Below are 17,819 nucleotides of genomic sequence, written 5' to 3'. Positions count from 1 at the left end.
CCTACGGTACGGCTATCTGTGTCGTTGACGCACGCAAGCCTCCCGGCCAATGGCAAGGTCCATGGTTCATGGGGGGACAATAAAAGATACCATTTTGATATTACTATCCTGTATCTATCATCAAATCATGCCAACATTTAACAGACTCCTGTCAATGTTTCAGTAAGAAGTATGTTTCTGTTACAATATCTGATGACAATCCATATTGTCAAACAAAAATGTCCTTCCACAAGCTATTGGTTATGTCTCAAACAGCTCAATTCACACAGTGTGAAGACAATAATTTAGCAGTTATTTCGTGTTTTACTTCTGAGGAGCAGGCTTAACATTTTAAGAAGTGACATAAGCATGTACTAATGAAAACTGGAATAGTTAAAAGGATAACATGCTGTCTGCCACAAAAGCAGTTAGGTAAAGGACTGATACAGAAATATTAATATGTATGTGTATTGTCATTTTTCCAGTGCAGGGGATTTAGTAGCAAGCATTATGGGAAGCACAAGCTACCATTTGTCAGTAAAGATGCAGATTATGTGGTAAACTCAACAAAATATACTTAAACATAGATAAAAATCAGTTTGATGAGTACAACAACAATATTACTCTACATGCCAGCAAAAGGCAGTGAAAATTAAAATCCGGCCCTACAGGTAAACGTCTGTACTGAATTAATAACTTGTTTTCAGAACAATATCTCCTTTTTAAAAATGCACGAACTTTTTACCACAACAACTAAAACATACTATTCAGCAATGGGTAACATGTTGGTCAATTGTAACAAGATGCATTTTAACTGTAAATATGCTATATTTGTCTGTTATTAATCACAGTTTGTTCAACAGTTATTAATAAAGAGCTCAATTATATTCAGTTCTATACTTTAAGGAAACATTTAACTGTTGTGATCTTATCATAAGATTGCATTTAAGAAACATGGATATTCACAAAGTTAAGTGAAATTCATCACACTTGATACCAGCTTAAAACCAAAACGCTTAGAACAATACATTATGAGACAATCTGGGATTAGTGATTTTTATCAAATGTATTTTTCGACAGCAAACACTAAGGACACAGTCAGCATGCTATTTGTTCCGTTTCTGTTACTACTCCAGGATGAAGATCAATAGTGGACTATTTTGTTTCAACAACAATGATGAAGTTGCACAAAGAGTTAGTAGATGCCAGACACTACAACAATACATATGTCATTATACCAAGAAGATAGACGATGATGTGTGATACCAACAAATCGAGATTATCCTTGAGGGTATTGTGATGGCTACTGGAAGCCACAGGCAAGCAAACATTGTAACCACATTGTACAATGACTACATTGAAGATGAATACACCCCATTATGTGGTGCAGAGGACAAGGGTGCTAATGATCATAGAAGAAGAGAAGCTAACACGATTAAGGGATGACAAGTACCAAATTTAAAGAGTAGGAGGGAGGACTTTGGCCAGAATAAAGTCTGTGGTACCCCATATATTGTGAGAGGAAATATTTCTTACTGTCTGTACATACATACCACCACATAATCTTCTACTGAAATATGGATGTATAAAAACAAAACAGAAGGAAGAATATAAATATTATTCATGAATCTATACTGCCCCACATCAGCTTATGCCCAATTGTGTATTCAGGCAGCATGTTGTAGGTAGGTAGACAGAGGTTGTGTGTGTGTGTGTGTGTGTGTGTGTGTGTGTGTGTGTGTGTGTGTGTGTGTGTGTATGATCACAAGCAAGAGCAAGGAGAGCGACCACACACATGCATGCGAATGTGTGTATATGTGTGTGTATGTGTGTGTAATCTAGCTCGAAAGGGATTTGTCTGAAAACTAGTGAAGTTTTCAGTCTTGTTTGTATTCTTGTCAATGACTCACCGCTTCAACTCTTTGCTGAATTACTATCTTTACTCCTAAATTTTTTACATTCTGCCAGAAATTTTCATACCATATCTACAGGTGATTTTATTCTATTGTGATACCATGTATTTCTCAACTAAGGACTCATAATACTGGTGAATACTAATTGTGCATTGGATACCAATTCATGTAAAGGTAAGACTCATTAATATTACTCTCTTTAAATTCAAAATTATTAAGTATTACCTCTGCAATACCATGTTCAAGTTCTTGATGAATCCGACGTTGCAGGGCTAGAGTAGCATGGCGCATCCATAGAATCAAGCCCTCTTCATGGTCTGAAGGAAGCTTCATTTCACCAGCATCCCTGTCATGGCTAAATCGTTGGATTGCTGCTATGACACGGTCTGGTGTAACCACTTCTTTCGCATAAAGTACCATCATTGCTTCTATTACTGCCATGTGTGCACTCTGAAATGAGTACTACATTATTAGCGAAAGGTGACAGCATCATAGCTGTTTGCTCTCAATTCAGCTAAGTCTGGGACTAACACTCAATATTGATGGTATTGTCTTAAGGGTACAGAGTACTTTTCCGGCTCAATATTATGTAAAATCAACACGTATTTCTTTCAGGCACTGTTTATACTGTATATGTTTTACAGATTTTTATATCAGGTAATGCAGCACACTTTCTAAACAAACTAGAAGTATTTTGAATATTTTTGAACCGGCTTAGGGTTATTAAAAACATTACAAATAAATTGATGCAATTTTTTTCCAAATGCTTCCTCCAATTGAGGTACCATTTAATCCAATGTTATACATTTGAAGGAGACCAAATTTTTACCAGATATGCATGACATGATGGCTGAGGTACTGGACCTATTTAATTCCAACTATTATGTATATTACAGGATAAAAAAATATCACGTCTTACATTTTAATTTTTATATTTCTTCCCTAATAAAAATGTTACTTTTTCTATAATTTAGTTGATTCTGCAATAAAGCTTAGGTCTACTATATAAGCATGGACTATTGTAAGTTACAGAAAAAAAATTAGAGAAATGCTTTATAACTTCAGGAAATATTTGTACTTGAATTCTGAAAAATACAACTTGTGGAAAATTGCAAATGAAGATATGAGTCCAATTAAACTGTGCCTCAGAACATTCCTGAAGCATAGTCTTCATCCGGCAACATTTCTTCATCTTCAAGCTTCCTCTTGGCATTCCTGTTAGCACTTCTTGCTTCTTTGATAACTTCAAGAGCGAATCTTTCAGCTTCGTGCACCCGTTGTCTGTCACATGCAAGCAATTAATCTTCCATATTAGAGCCATATTTTATGCCTAAATTTCTCAGGACTTCCAACCTTCCTATTACTCCAACACTGAAACACATCACTGCATCTATTACACCAAATTTTAATGTTTTTAGTCCTACAAAAACATTCTTGGGTAATCTTTCCCATATGCAATGGTTGAAACTTTCATTTGTATGTTTAGTGCCCCCATGAAGGCATTTACTAAGCAAAACAGGGACACTCAAGGTCTCTAAAAAATTTGTTATATTTCATCATAACAAGCTCAGGAAGAGAATGCTTATGATGGTATATTTGACCACTTCCTTTTGCTTTTTGGTAACCACACCAAGAATCTTCTCCTTTAGGGCAAAGTCGTTGAAAAGGGCGGTCACCTGTGAACAACTCATGAGAGTAGGTGGCCCATATAGCTTTTCTCATTGCTATAACATCATTCAGAGATGCAGTTCATCTAATGGCCAGTCCATAATAACTCTGAAGGAGGCCTATTTCAGTTTCTGTCAATCCCCCTCGGCCAGACAGAGGTTTTCCATCAGATAGCAACTTTCCTTTCATTTCTCTTCGTAGCTGCCTCCATCTAGCACCCATCCTCTTTTGCACATGTCCAAAACATTCCAGTTTTATTACCAAGGTATCACCATAAACATTGAACTCATTAATTTGATTGAAAGCTTTAAAGTCCCCATCGCCTAGGTACTTCGTATATCTAACGTTATAAACGAGCACGGACCTCTTAAATAATTTTAGAGCTCCATCGCACTCCACACCTCCACTGTAACCATCATAATTCTTAGAACACTGATGTTCACTATGTCCTTCAGTGTTACCATGGCAGGTGTGGCAGTACTTAGATAAGCACTCAACATCAACAACTTTTTTATTCTCCAGAGAAGTAGCACTTACAACACCATTCAAGGAACAATGTCCACAACGTTGCCACGTCCCAGCAAGTGCAACAGCAATGTCCCGGGTTCCACTAATATTTACAGTTTCTTCTACTGCATGCTTCATAGATGTTTTAGACAAAACCGTCAAGGCACCTAAAAGCATTTTTATGTATTTGCTGAACCTACTGGGAGGAGGAGGAGGAAGGTCCATCAAACCACAAAACATTTGAACAGCCTTTTTTCCTTTTCCTATTGCACGCATTGCATACACTAACTTAAAATTCACATCATATGAATTATGCACAATGTTCGAAATCATTTGAGGTAGATTTATTGCAGGATCTACAAAGAACAACTAATTTTGACACTAAATGCTTCCTGCTACTTTGTTGTTCAGTTATTTCCAGACAGCCTACACGATCACATTGTTTACATTTTGCCACTTCCTTTACCAAAGAAGATAATATGCTCACATCAACAACAACAAATCCACTACAAACAGCATCATTGTTAACACAAAAATTTGAATCACCAGGAGGCTTGCCATGTGGGAGTCTCTTCCCTGAAGAACTGATACATAGGTTACTTTCAACAGTGTGGCTTGCTTTGTTTGTGAACTAGTTAGCACGGAATTTCCTTTTATTTTATTTCTTGACACATGGCATAGTTTGTATTTATTGCACACTAAAGGATATGTACTTCCACAAATACAGAGGGGTCCAAAAAAATGTATCCACTGTTTAAAAGCCCGTAACTTGCAAACTAATTGACAGAGTTGTCTCATTTTTGGTGAAAGCGTAGCTTAAAGTCCAACTTAAAGATATCACTGTAGGTGTTCGAAATGGTCACCATTAATATCCACACACAAACGATGCCGCCGAACTGCAGCACATACTACTGACTGCAATGTGTTCAGTTGGATATTTGCACATGAATGTACGATGGATTCTCGAGGTTCATCCAACATGCGTGGCTTTTGTCAATAAACGACGTCCTTTAGTGTTCCCTACAGGTAAAAGTGCAGAGGAGTTAGGTCTGGGGAACGTGGTGGATAATCCATAGCACCTCTACGGCCTATCAATCTTCTTGGTAGATTTTCGTCGAGATATGCCCTAACACAATTTTGGTAATGGGCTGGGGCACAATTGTGTTGAAAGTAAACTCTTCCGTCTCCATACAAGTCTCGGATGGCAGGTAAAATGGATATCTGAAACTTCTGAAGGTACACCTCACCAGTAACTGTGCCATCAAAGAAGAATGGCCCCAATCAAGCCCCAGTAAGACAACCCACACCACAAATTTACTCCTGGCAAATTCATGGCTTTGTCTACATGGACGTTCAGATTTTCGGTTGCCCATTGGATGCAATTGTGGTGATTTACTGTACCACTGAGTTTGAACTGTGCCTAATCAGACCACACAATCATCTCTGCAAACTCTTCATCGTTGCGCACCATGTTAGTAAACTACTCACAGTACTCCAGTCTACGATCTGGGTCGTCCTCGTTCATTGGGTGTAGCAATCGTGGGATGTAGCACTTCCACTTTGCTGTCTTCAAAATTCGCCGAACACTTTAGCGACTCACTCCAGTGCCACGGGCACACTGTCTCTCAGACTTTTGTGGTGAGCGAGTGAATTGTTGTAACACACGACGGGAGTTAGCTGGACTTTTTACTGTTACAGGTCGTCCAGATCATTGTTTGTGTACACCTTTAAAACACACACGGCTTCAAATTTCTCTCGAATGCGACGAATCGTTAAACGTGTCGGTGGCTCTGTTAGATACTCATTTCGCCATTGCCGTTGAACCTCATTAATGTTTTCGTACTTAAAATACCACTTCAAAACTTACTTCCTTTCATCGAATGTAAGCCTTGCGCCAGCCATGTTTACTCGAGTAACTAGGTGCAACTAAGAACAAAACACTGACTATCTGGCGACTGTTATCTGACAAAACAAAACAATGCAATACAACACTTGTGTGGTGATTGCCGGAACTACAAACTATTACACTACCAAAGATGAGAACTTCATCAATTAGTTTGCCAGTTATGGACTTTCAAACAGTGGATACATTTTTTTGGACCCCTCTGTATATGTAGCACTTGGGCAACAAACATTCAGTAACATGTGAACAAACTGCTTCAGCGAAAAAAATTAAATACCAGCAAAGATTATCATTTACAGACACTAGAAACCTGCACTGTTACCAACATATAAAATGTATCATACATACAATCACTGAAAACAGAAAGTTCACAGTTCTTTTCGAAATAATACTGGTTTCTGTAACAGAAATAAAGGGGGCATGGCGCCATACATGACTGTAACTTCAAAATTTGGTATGTGTAGGTCATTTTTCATTTAAAACCCTGTAATGTTTATATCTATCTAATCAGGAGAGACTATAGAATTTAATAAAGTCATAAAAATTTTAGTTTTTCCACCTATATCCTTAAAAACCTAATTACTTACACATTAAAACAACTGAACATATGAATCAGAGAAAAATGTAGACATACCAATTTCAATGGTGTTGTCTGAATGAGTACAGTTTCCGTCAGCTGGGCATCTGGTGGTTCACTGACAAACACTCCTTTCCTGGCAAGAGCTTGAATTATTGCCCAGTGATTTAGATTGTTGTAATTTGGATCAGAGTATATATTCGCAAGACCTAGGCAGTACAACTCTGCATTTGCTAATGAATGCACTATTTGAGGTTTCAAATGTTCCTGATCCTGTAATCAAACAAGATACTTTTTAATAGAAGTAATCTACCAGCTTAAGTAAAAAATATTAATTTTAAAAAGGAGTGCATCATTTTCAAAATGAGCAAACTTAATTCAAATAATGAGAAATCTCTCTCTCTCTCTCTCTCTCTCTCTCTCTCTCTCTCTCTCTCTCTCTCTCTCTAACGTCACAGAAATTGAGTTTTGAGATGCAACTACTGAAGGGATAGATGACAAGGGCAGTTGATATGGAGGTCTCATTTTAATCAGTAAATGAAAGAGGCAGGTGCAAAACTCACTCAATCCACAACAACAACAACAACAACAACAATGTTAAGGGGCCATGGGCATGGTGACCTCCCAAAAGTGGCAGTCCATACATGTACCAAGAAATAGACAATTCTTTTGTTGCAGACACAATCACAAAACGACTGTAATGTTGTAATGCACGATACCGAACTAATTACTATGGATTACAGGCAAGCACATAACAACAAAACAAATTTCTAAGATGTACAGGAAGGCATGTGTCCCAGCACTATTAAAATGTGGGGAAAGAGAACAAACAGTCTTAAGTAGTACTGCCCTGTCTCGCATTTTACCGTATGTGGTAGGTATTCTATACTCCTCTGGTCACAACTGACTATCATTCCTTTTACTCATTACACACTCTAAGGAAGCTTTCATAATACCTTTTAATACTAGGTGTATCTGCACTCACTTTGTAGACAATTACATCTACTTCCACCACAAAAGACTCTACTTCAGCTGTACTTAAGTTTTGGTTATTAAGGTTTTGTACTACAAACTGAGAGGAGCAACGGCAGAAATGCTACAACTCTAAGGGGAAGGTGGAGGGGGCAATGAAATACAATGTTCAAACCAGCTCTGGGCACATTAGCACTTGTTATAGCTACAGTAAAAACTACTGCAATTATTATCTAGTCCGAATGCATTTAAACTTTGTTTATGATCCTAGTTTGAGGACGACATGAAGAGAACGTTCTTTCACAACTGATGCAAAGATGTTCATTATTCTTGAATAAATCTCTAATTGATATATGATTTCTTTTATTATGTATCTGGGAGATTTTCTTAGGTATTCATCAGATCACATATTCACAAATGCGATGAACATTTAAGCAATGCAAATATCTGATGGTGTACAGAAGAATTTATATCAACTTACCACTGAAGTATTTATAATTATTGTACTTCAGATGTGGTATTATGATTTTTTGGCTATTTCAGGAGCACCTCTCAAAGAATAAGTAATCTACACTGACCCACAACAGCAGTGTGTCAAGACTACTTTTCAGGGCCTGTGGGGGCAAAGCTGGTTGTGTCCGTAATGAGAGGGGAGGAGGGGATATTATCTGTCTTTGGGGTATCTTCTTTCCTTCTACAATCTTAACATCCCTGATCATTTTCTTCTTTTCTTGCTTCCCTCTTTTGCATACTGGTTTTGTCATCCACTCTTTCCACATCCACATTTACTCAAGGCAAGACCCTTGTTTTCCTAGGTATAATTTATTTCCAATTTTTTGGAATTAGCCGAGATTATCAATTCACCAACACGAACGTTTCCTTTGCCATCCATTCAAAGATTATTCACAGGTCTATATTACCAATGTAGTACTAACTTTTTTTATATAATGAGGACAACTGATAATGTTTTATTACATACTTCGGTGAGTGGACAAACAGGCAAGATATGTAACTGGGAACATAATTTACAATGTGCTAGCATTCGGATTAAAAATGGACAATAATTATGTTGCTACAAAATAGGTAAAATAACATAATGCCAAACTAATAAGTAACTTAATGATGATGAGTGGTAACTAAGGTGATGTAAATGGGTACTTTGGAAGTGGACATAAGATGAAAACCATGGTACCGTGTGTGTGTGTGTGTGTGTGTGTGTGTGTGTGTGTGTGTGTGTGTGTGTAAAGTAGGAGTAAGAATGTCTATGTAATACGTCTACACTTCCGGAACAAAAAAATGACGCATCAGTGCGGCGAGGAGGAAACGAAATAAAACTTAATGGTTTGACAGGATGTGTAACGTTGTTACAAAATGAGTCTAATTTACAAAGAACTTATCAGTTTGAGCCCCCATGTCAGTATGACGTTACACCCCCTCTAGCCTGGATGCATGCACTGATTCGGTTGAGAATGGTGGCATAAAGCTGTTGCATCCTCTCCTGAGACAAGCTGATTGATAATTGTTTTAACTGATCCCTGCCATCCTCGATACTGGCAGTGGAAGGGAGTTGGCGTCTTAGTTGGTCCCCCACATGTTCTATCAGGGACAGATTTGGTTGGTTGGTTTAAAAGAGGGGGAAATGGACCAAACTACGAGGTCATTGATCCCTTGTTCCTAATAAAACAATGCCACAAGTATGAGAATAAGAGAGACGAGACATATAACACAAAACAGAAAGAAAGGAAAGACCTCAAGAACAAAGGAAAGGCAACAAACACATAAAGGAACAAAAGAGGACATGAGAACAACTGAGAGATGTAAGAAACAGTTAGGAGAGAGTAAAACAAGGAAGCAGATTACAGTGGCTGGCCGACCACGAAAATAAAAATGAAAAGCCAGCCACCCTGCAACACATTAAAACCTTCAACCCAAAAGCACTAGAGTGGAGGACACAGAGGGACACAGGACAGGTGCTAAAACTCAAATCAAATGGTAAAAACCACCCTCACAGATAAAACGTAAAACCAAATCAGCCGATGAGGCATTGTCTGCTACAATCAATGATAACGAGTCCAGCAACCAAAGATGAAGTAGCAGGGCAGCCAAAGGAGGACATAGCAGAAGAATATGGGCCACTGTCAATCGGGCCCTGCACCGACACTGAGATGGGTCTTCACAGCAGAGGAGGTAGCCATGGGTAGCTCATGGATGGCCAATGCGGAGCCTACAGAGAACCACAGAAGCCCTGCGAGATGCCCTCATTGAGGACTTCCACACATTTGTGGCCCCCTTAATGGCTCTCAGTTTCTTGTGCGTACTGAGATTTTGCCACTCAGTCTCCCAAAGCTGAAAAACCTTGCGGCGTAATAACGAACGCAGGTCAGTTGCGGGGATGCCCGTCTCCAAAAGTGGTTTCCCTGTAGCCTGTTTGGCCAGCCTGTCAGCAAGTTCGTTTCCTGGGATTCCGACGTGACCAGGGGTCCAGATGAACACCACTGAATGACTGGACCGTTCCAGGGCATAGATAGACTCCTGGATGGACGCTACCAAAGGACGACGAGGGTAGCACTGGTCGATAGTTTTCAGGCTGTTCAAGGAGTCCATACATAAAAGAAAAGACTCCCCAGGGCATGAACAGAGATACTGAAGTGCATGATAAATGGCCACCAGCTCTGCAGTGAATACACTGCAGCTCTCGGGTAAGGAATGCTGTTCAATATGCCCGCCGTGAACGTAGGCAAAGCAAACACGACCATCAGCCATTGAGCTGTCGGTGTAAACCACTTCAGAGCCCCGGAACACGTCAAGAATCAAGAGGAAGTAACAGTGGAGAGCCGCAAGGTTAATGGAGTCCTTAGGGCCACATGAAAGGTACAGACGAACCTGCGGCCAAGGCATATACCATGGAGGCGTATGTGAATGGACCGCAAGTAGAGGTGGTAAAGGGGAGGATTCCAGTTCGGAGAGAAGGGAGCGCACGTGAACTGCAATCATTAGCCCTGCCTTGGGCCACCGATGCGGGAGATGGACTGCTGCGGGCGGAAACAAGAGACGGTAATTAGAATGCTGTGGGGAACTAAGAATGTGTGCTGCGTAACTGGTGAGCAGTTGCACATGTCTGATCTGCAATGGAGGGACACCAGCCTCCACCACTATGCTGGTCATCGGACTCATCCTAAAAGCTCCTGTCGGAAGTCTAACACCACAGTGGTGCACAGGGTCGAGTAAATGCAATGCTGAAGGTGCTGCCGAACCATAAACCACACTTTCATAGTCAATTCGGGATTGGACAAGGGACCTGTAGAGCCGCAGGAGCGTAGAGCGATCTGCACCCCAATTGGTGTTGCTCAGGCAATGGAGGGCACTGAGGTGCTGGTTCCGGATGAGCGGTACGCCGCTGACAGAAATGCATGACACACGAATTTGCGGCTGAAAAAGGGATGCCATGGGCTAGAGCCCATAACTGCACCTTGTGGATGGCTCCCTGTAGGCGCCAGTCACAACACCAGTACTGGAACAGCAGTACGAAATGCAGAAGTCGTCTGCAGACAGAGAAGGTGAGACAGAGGGCCTGACAGCTGCTGCTAGATTGTTATAGGCCACTAAAAATAGACACACTTAATACAGAGCCCTGCAGGACTCCATTCTCCTGGATATGGATGGAACTATGGGAAGCACGAACTTGGACACGGAAAGTATGGAGCGACAGGAAGTTTCGGATAAAAAATCAGGAGCAGGCTCAAGAGACCCCACTCATACAATGTGGCAAGGATATAATGTCGCCAGATCGTGTTGTATGCTTTACGTAAGTCAAAAAAGACAGCAACCAGATGTTGGCATCTGAAAAAGGCTGTTCGGATGGCAGACTCGATGGACACAATATTATCAGTGGTAGAGCGACACTGGCGGAAGCCACCCTGACATGGAGCCAGCAGGCCACGTGACTCAAGAACCCAACCCAACCGCTGACATACCATACATTCCAGCAGCATACAAAGAACGTTGGTGAGGCTGATGGGCCGATAGCTATCCACATCAAGCTGGTTTTTACTGGGTTTGAGCACTGGAATGATGCTGCTCTACCGCCATTCCGATGGAAAGACGCCATTGCACCAGATCCAGTTGAAGATGACGAGGAGATGTCGCTTGTAGTCAGATGAAATATGTTTAATCATCTAGCTGTGGATGCGATCAGGCCCAGGAGCTGTGTCAGAGCGAAGTGCAAGGGAACTGAGGAGCTCCTACTCTTTAAATGGGGCATTACAGGATTAACTGCACTGTGTAATGAATGAGAGGACGTTCCCTTCCAGTCACCATTTGAGTGTACGAAAGGCTGGGGGGCAATTCTCCGATGCAGAGGTTCGAACAAAGTGCTTGGCAATCTTGTTTGCGTCAGTAGATAACATGCCATTTATGGTAACACCAGGGACACCTGTTGGGATCTGGAACCCAAAAAGACGTTTGGCACCCAATGGCCGAGATGTATCTCTCCCAACACACCTGTTTCTGTCGTCTGATAAGTTGGCGAACGCAGGCTTGGAGCCGTTTAAAGGCTATGAGGTGCTCCAGGGAAGGGTGCCGCTTACGCTGCTGTGGAGCACACCGACACTCCTTAATTGCTTCAGCAACTTCTGGCAACCACCAAGGGATTGCCTTACGCTTCAGGCACCCTTCAGGTTCACAGCAGACACCAAACTCTCCATCCCCTCCTCAGACGCACAGCTTGTAGGTAGCGGTGTTGTGGGTGTCACCATAATTTGCTTTGTCTTAGGGGTTTTCTTTTTGGATTTCTCTCACTGCTCCTTGAGTTTTTTTCTGTCGCAGATACAATTGTTGTAGTCACCTGCTAAACCATCACATCGATGTTACCATGTGGAGGGAGGGGGGAGGGGGGGGGGGGGTTCAATGGTGACAGCAGAGGTGAAAGTAACCCAGTCCGCCTTGTTTAAAGCCCATCTGGGCAGGCGTCAGTGGGCCTGACGCCAGGGCAGTGACAGGGAGATGGGGATGTGGCCACTACCACACAGATCATCATGTGCTCTCCAGTGGATAGATGGGAGAAGTCCTGGGCTGCAAACTGATAAATCAATGGCCGAGTAACTACCATGAGGCATGAGGCACATTGAAACGTGTGGGGGTTAAAGTGTTTAAGAGACAGAGGTCTAACTGAGACAATAAAGTTTCGACATCTCTGCCTCAGCCAGTAAGCATGGTGCCACCCCAGAAGGGGTTATGGGCATTAAAATCTCCCGAAAGTAGGAAAGGTTTAGGGAGTTGATCAATCAGTGCAGCTAATACATTCAGGGGTACTGCACCATATGGAGGAAGATAGACATCGCATACAGTTATTTCCTGTGTCATCGTAATTCTGACAGCCACAGCTTCAAGAGGGGTTTGAAGGGGCACAGGTTCACTACAGACTGAGTTTAGTACATAAACGCAAACTCCACCCGACACACTAGTATTGTCGCTACGGTTCCTGTAATATCCCTTATAGCCGCGGAGGGCAGCGACCCACATTTCTGGGAACCAAGTTTCCTGAAGGGCAATGCAGATACCAGGTGTAAAGCTTAACAGCTGCCGTAGCTCAGCCAAGCAGTGGAAGAAGCTACCGCAGTTCCACTGGAGGATGACATCGTGAGAATGGGAAGGCATGTAACATTCAATGTGGCAGTTTACGTCTCAGTCACCTGCTATCACTGACTTATTGCCTAAGCTGTCTACAACCATTGTGTCCGAGGGTCTGGCGAGATCTAGGTCCACAGCAGACGCCAAAAGCTCCATCCCCTCCTCAGACGCACAGCTTGCAGGTAGCGGTGTTGTGGGTGTCACCATAATTTGCTTTGTCTTAGGGGTTTTCTTTTTGGATTTCTCTCACTGCTCCTTGAGTTTCCCTGGCTGGGAGGACTTCACTGGGTCAGTCTCCTCGACAGAGGATGAGCATGAAGCCCTACGACCAGCTGCTTTTGGGCTCTTCAGCCACTGGCGGGTGTCATCTTTCCCACTAGCAGAAACCTGGGAAGGGAGTGACCCACGGGACCCCTTCCTAGCAAGAGAAGCTGAAGAAGTCTTACGTTTCTCTGGCTTAGAAGTGGGGACAAGTGCCCCTGATGGTTGGGGCGGTGTTGCTCCCGAAGTAGATGGTGCAGGAGCAACAGGGAGGAAAAGAGAGCCAGAACAATGACAAGGAAAAGGCTAGAAATGTAATGGACATCAGTTGGACCATCAATAACAAAACAAGAGGAGACAAATAGTTAAGGACACATGGATTGGGACTAAGGAATGAAAGAGGAATCCGCCTGGTAGAATTTTGCACAGAGCATAACTTAATCATAGCTAACACTTGGTTCAAGAATCATGAAAGAAGGTTATATACATGAAGAACCCTGGAGATTCTAAAAGGTTTCAGATAGATTATATAATGGTAAGACAGAGATTTAGGCACCAGATTTTAAATTGTAAGACATTTCCAGGGGCAGATGTGGACTCTGACCACAATCTATTGGTTATGAACTGTAGATTAAAACTGAAGAAACTGCAAAAAAGTGGGAATCTAAGGAGATGGGACCTGGATAAACTGAAAGAACCAGAGGTTGTAGAGAGTTTTAGGGGGAGCATAAGGGAACAATTGACAGGAATGGGGGAAAGAAATACAGTAGAAGAAGAATGGGTAGCTCTGAGAGATGAAGTAGTGAAGGCAGCAGACGATCAAGTAGGTAAAAAGACGAGGGTTAGTAGAAATCCTTGAGTAACAGAAGAGATACGGAATTTACTTGATGAAAGGAGAAAATACAAAAATGCAGTAAGTGAAGCAGGCAAAAAGGAATACAAACATCTCAAAAATGAGATCGACAGGAAGTGCAAAATGGCTAAGCAGGGATGGCTAGAGGACAAATGTAAGGATGTTGAGGCTTATCTCAAGAGGGGTAAGATAGATACTGCCTACAGGAAAATTAAAGAGACCTTTGGAGAAAAGAGAACCACTTGCATGAATATCAAGAGCTCAGATGGAAACCCAGTTCTAAGCAAAGAAGGGAAAGCAGAAAGGTGGGAGGAGTATACAGAGGGTCTATACAGGGGCGATGTTCTTGAAGACAATATTATGGAAATGGAAGAGGAGGTAGATGAAGATGAAATGGGAGATATGATACTGCGTGAAGAGTTTGACAGGGCACTGAAAGACCAAAGTCGAAACAAGGCCCGGGAGTAGACAACATTCCATTAGAACTACTGACAGCCTTGGGGGAGCCAGGCCTAACAAAACTCTACCATCTGGTGAGTAAGATGTATGAGACAGGCAAAATTCCCTCAGACTTCAAGAAGAATGTAGTAATTCCAATCCCAAAGAAAGCAGGTGTTGACAGATGTGAAAATTACCGAACTGTCAGTTTAATAAGTCACAGCTGCAAAATACTAACACGAATTCTTTACAGACGAATGGAAAAACTAGTAGAAGCCAACCTCGGGGAAGATCAGTTTGGATTCCGTAGAAACACTGGAACACGTGAGGCAATACTGACCTTACGACTTATCTTAGAAGAAAGATTAAGGAAAGGCAAACCTACGTTTCTAGCATTTGTAGACTTAGAGAAAGCTTTTGACAATGTTGACTGGAATACTCTCTTTCAAATTCTAAAGATGGCAGGGGTAAAATACAGGGAGCGAAAGGCTATTTACAATTTGTACAGAAACCAGATGGCAGTTATAAGAGTCGAGGGACATGAAAGGGAAGCAGTGGTTGGGAAGGGAGTAAGACAGGGTTGTAGCCTCTCCCCGATGTTGTTCAATCTGTATATTGAGCAAGCAGTAAAGGAAACAAAAGAAAAATTCGGAGTAGGTATTAAAATTCATGGAGAAGAAATAAAAACTTTGAGGTTCGCCGATGACATTGTAATTCTGTCAGAGACAGCAAAGGACTTGGAAGAGCAGTTGAATGTAATGGACAGTGTCTTCAAAGGAGGATATAAGATGAACATCAACAAAAGCAAAACGAGGATAATGGAATGTAGTCGAATTAAGTCGGGTGATGCTGAGTGAATTAGATTAGGAAATGAGACACTCAAAGTAGTAAAGGAGTTTTGCTATTTGGGAAGCAAAATAACTGATGATGGTCGAAGTAGAGAGGATATAAAATGTAGACTGGCAATGGCAAGGAAAGCGTTTCTGAAGAAGCGAAATTTGTTAACATCGAGTATAGATTTAAGTGTTCGGAAGTCGTTTCTGAAAGTATTTGTATGGAGTGTAGCAATGTATGGAAGTGAAACGTGGACGATAAATAGTTTCGACAAGAAGAGAATAGAAGCTTTCGAAATGTGGTGCTACAGAAGAATGCTGAAGATTAGATGGGTAGATCACATAACTAATGAGGAGGTATTGAACAGAATTGGGGAGAAGAGGAGTTTGTGGCACAACTTGACTAGAAGAAGGGATTGGTTGGTAGGACATGTTCTGAGGCATCAAGGGATCACCAATTTGGTACTGGAGGGCAGTGTGGAGGGTAAAAATCGTAGAAGGAGACCAAGAGATGAATACACTAAGCAGATTCAGAAGGATGTAGGCTGCAGTAGGTACTGGGAGATGAAGAAACTTGCACAGGATAGAGTAGCATGGAGAGCTGCAGCAAACCAGTCTCAGGACTGAAGACCACAACAACAACAACAACAACAACAACAACAACATGTGGGTAACCTCCAGGGCTCTGTATACAAAGGGAGCATGCCCTCCCACAGCAGTTGCACCACCAATCCATCATAGACAAGGCATTAAAGACTAAGATAGCGCCCACTTAACAACCAAGTGCTACTCCTAAAACAGAAATCAATGACAGAGGCAGCAGGCATAGGAGGCATGTTGAGAGTCCCCCTGGTCCAGCATGTGGCAAGAGATGCCCCTCACCACAACCACACCACTCTCACCCCAAAGGTAGTTTTAAAACCTTGTATCGAGAGGAAAAAAAAAAAATAAAATAAAATAAAAAATAAACCCTGTCACAGAGGAAATGGATAACCAGTTCAATGGTCCATGAGTTGCCCAACATCACAAGAGTCAAAGAATTTGAAAGACCATGCTTACCATGGAGAGAAAGGAGGAGGAGCATACGATCCATGATACGAGCAACTGTTAGTAAGGCTCCACAACCACAATATGGCTCATTGCGTGAAATAAAACTATGGATCAGCCTGGTTTTGGATTGGATTGATATGATTAAAGGGATCAAACTATGAAGTCATCAATCCCTCCATCCTATGTAGCAAGCCAGAAAAAGTCCTCAGAAGAAAGGACACAAAGGACAAATCCTGATGAACCCAGCTGTAACTAAGAATCAATACAAACAAGAGGTAAAAACAAGTAGAAATGAGAGAGGGGTAAGAGGGTGGAGGTAGGTGACTTGACCTCCCCAGGAAGCAGCTGGAGGACCAAAGAAAATATTAAGCAGTGGGAGAAGAATCCTCTGCACTCTACCAGTGTTTCCTCACCATCCACTAACCGCAAGAAAATAGCACCCAGATAAGTTGATAAAATCTCAGGAGAGAGAACTACACTGATGTGAAAGTAAAGCAATGACAGCTGTAAAAGAACGATAAGAATTGAAAAGATGGAAAAGGCAGGAGCCAGGCCACATCATAGACCAAGGGCAGACATGGGATCCCAACGGGTCTGAGCAGGCGATGGGGCACCCTTCTAATCCCTCAACTGGTCAACGAGGCCAATGTTCCCTACCTCGCAGAAAGGAGTAGAAACCACCTTCAAGGGTAAAAAATAAAACCTTATTAGCTGCTCTGGCAACATCTCCATCACCAGAGGCAGTGTGTCAGTTTAAGGTACCGTCATAAGGTGGGCAAATTGGGGCGTTACAGTACTCCACAACCAGACAGACACCACACCATCGGTGGGGTGGATCTTCACGATTTAGGATGTGACCATGGGACAACCAAGTATGGCCAATGTGAAGCTGACAAAATGGTAGATTCCCTGTGAGAAGGACAAAGGGAAGGTTGCCAATGGCTGTGGCCCCTTTATTGCTCGCAGTTTGTTTGCAGAAACCATGGTAGAACAATCCGTGTCCCAAGCCTGCAACAACTGATGGCATTGAGTCAACTCAAGGTATGTTTCCAATACTCTCATCTCTAACATCAGTATCCTGGGAGTCAACTTGGCCAACCAATCATCATGTTCATTTCTTGGGATTCGAACACGACCTGGGATCCAGACAAAGACCACTGACACTCCAGCTTGATGGAGGTTGGAAAGGAGATCCTAGATTATTACAACCAATGGCTGCCAAGAGCAGCACTGGTCA

The 17,819-nt window shown here is 42.0% G+C and overlaps 1 protein-coding gene across 7 annotated transcripts in view; it reads right to left on the bottom strand.

Moving 5' to 3' along the window:
• The window catches only part of LOC124596570 (patronin), a 397,221-nt gene that overhangs the window by 206,768 nt on the left and 172,634 nt on the right, over positions 1-17,819 (bottom strand). For all 7 annotated transcript variants that reach the window (XM_047135757.1, XM_047135758.1, XM_047135759.1 and 4 more), the window contains exons 3-4: positions 6,605-6,820; positions 2,118-2,342 (exon numbers count right to left, since the gene is read on the bottom strand). In XM_047135757.1, coding sequence (XP_046991713.1) covers positions 2,118-2,342; positions 6,605-6,820 — 441 coding nt within the window. The remainder of the gene's footprint in view (positions 1-2,117; positions 2,343-6,604; positions 6,821-17,819) is intronic.

This window comes from Schistocerca americana, chromosome 2 (genome assembly GCF_021461395.2).
Source record: "Schistocerca americana isolate TAMUIC-IGC-003095 chromosome 2, iqSchAmer2.1, whole genome shotgun sequence".
Taxonomy (NCBI): domain Eukaryota; kingdom Metazoa; phylum Arthropoda; class Insecta; order Orthoptera; family Acrididae; genus Schistocerca; species Schistocerca americana.
The sequence above is the reverse complement of the archived record's forward strand: the minus strand, read 5'-3'. Positions and strand labels throughout refer to the sequence as shown.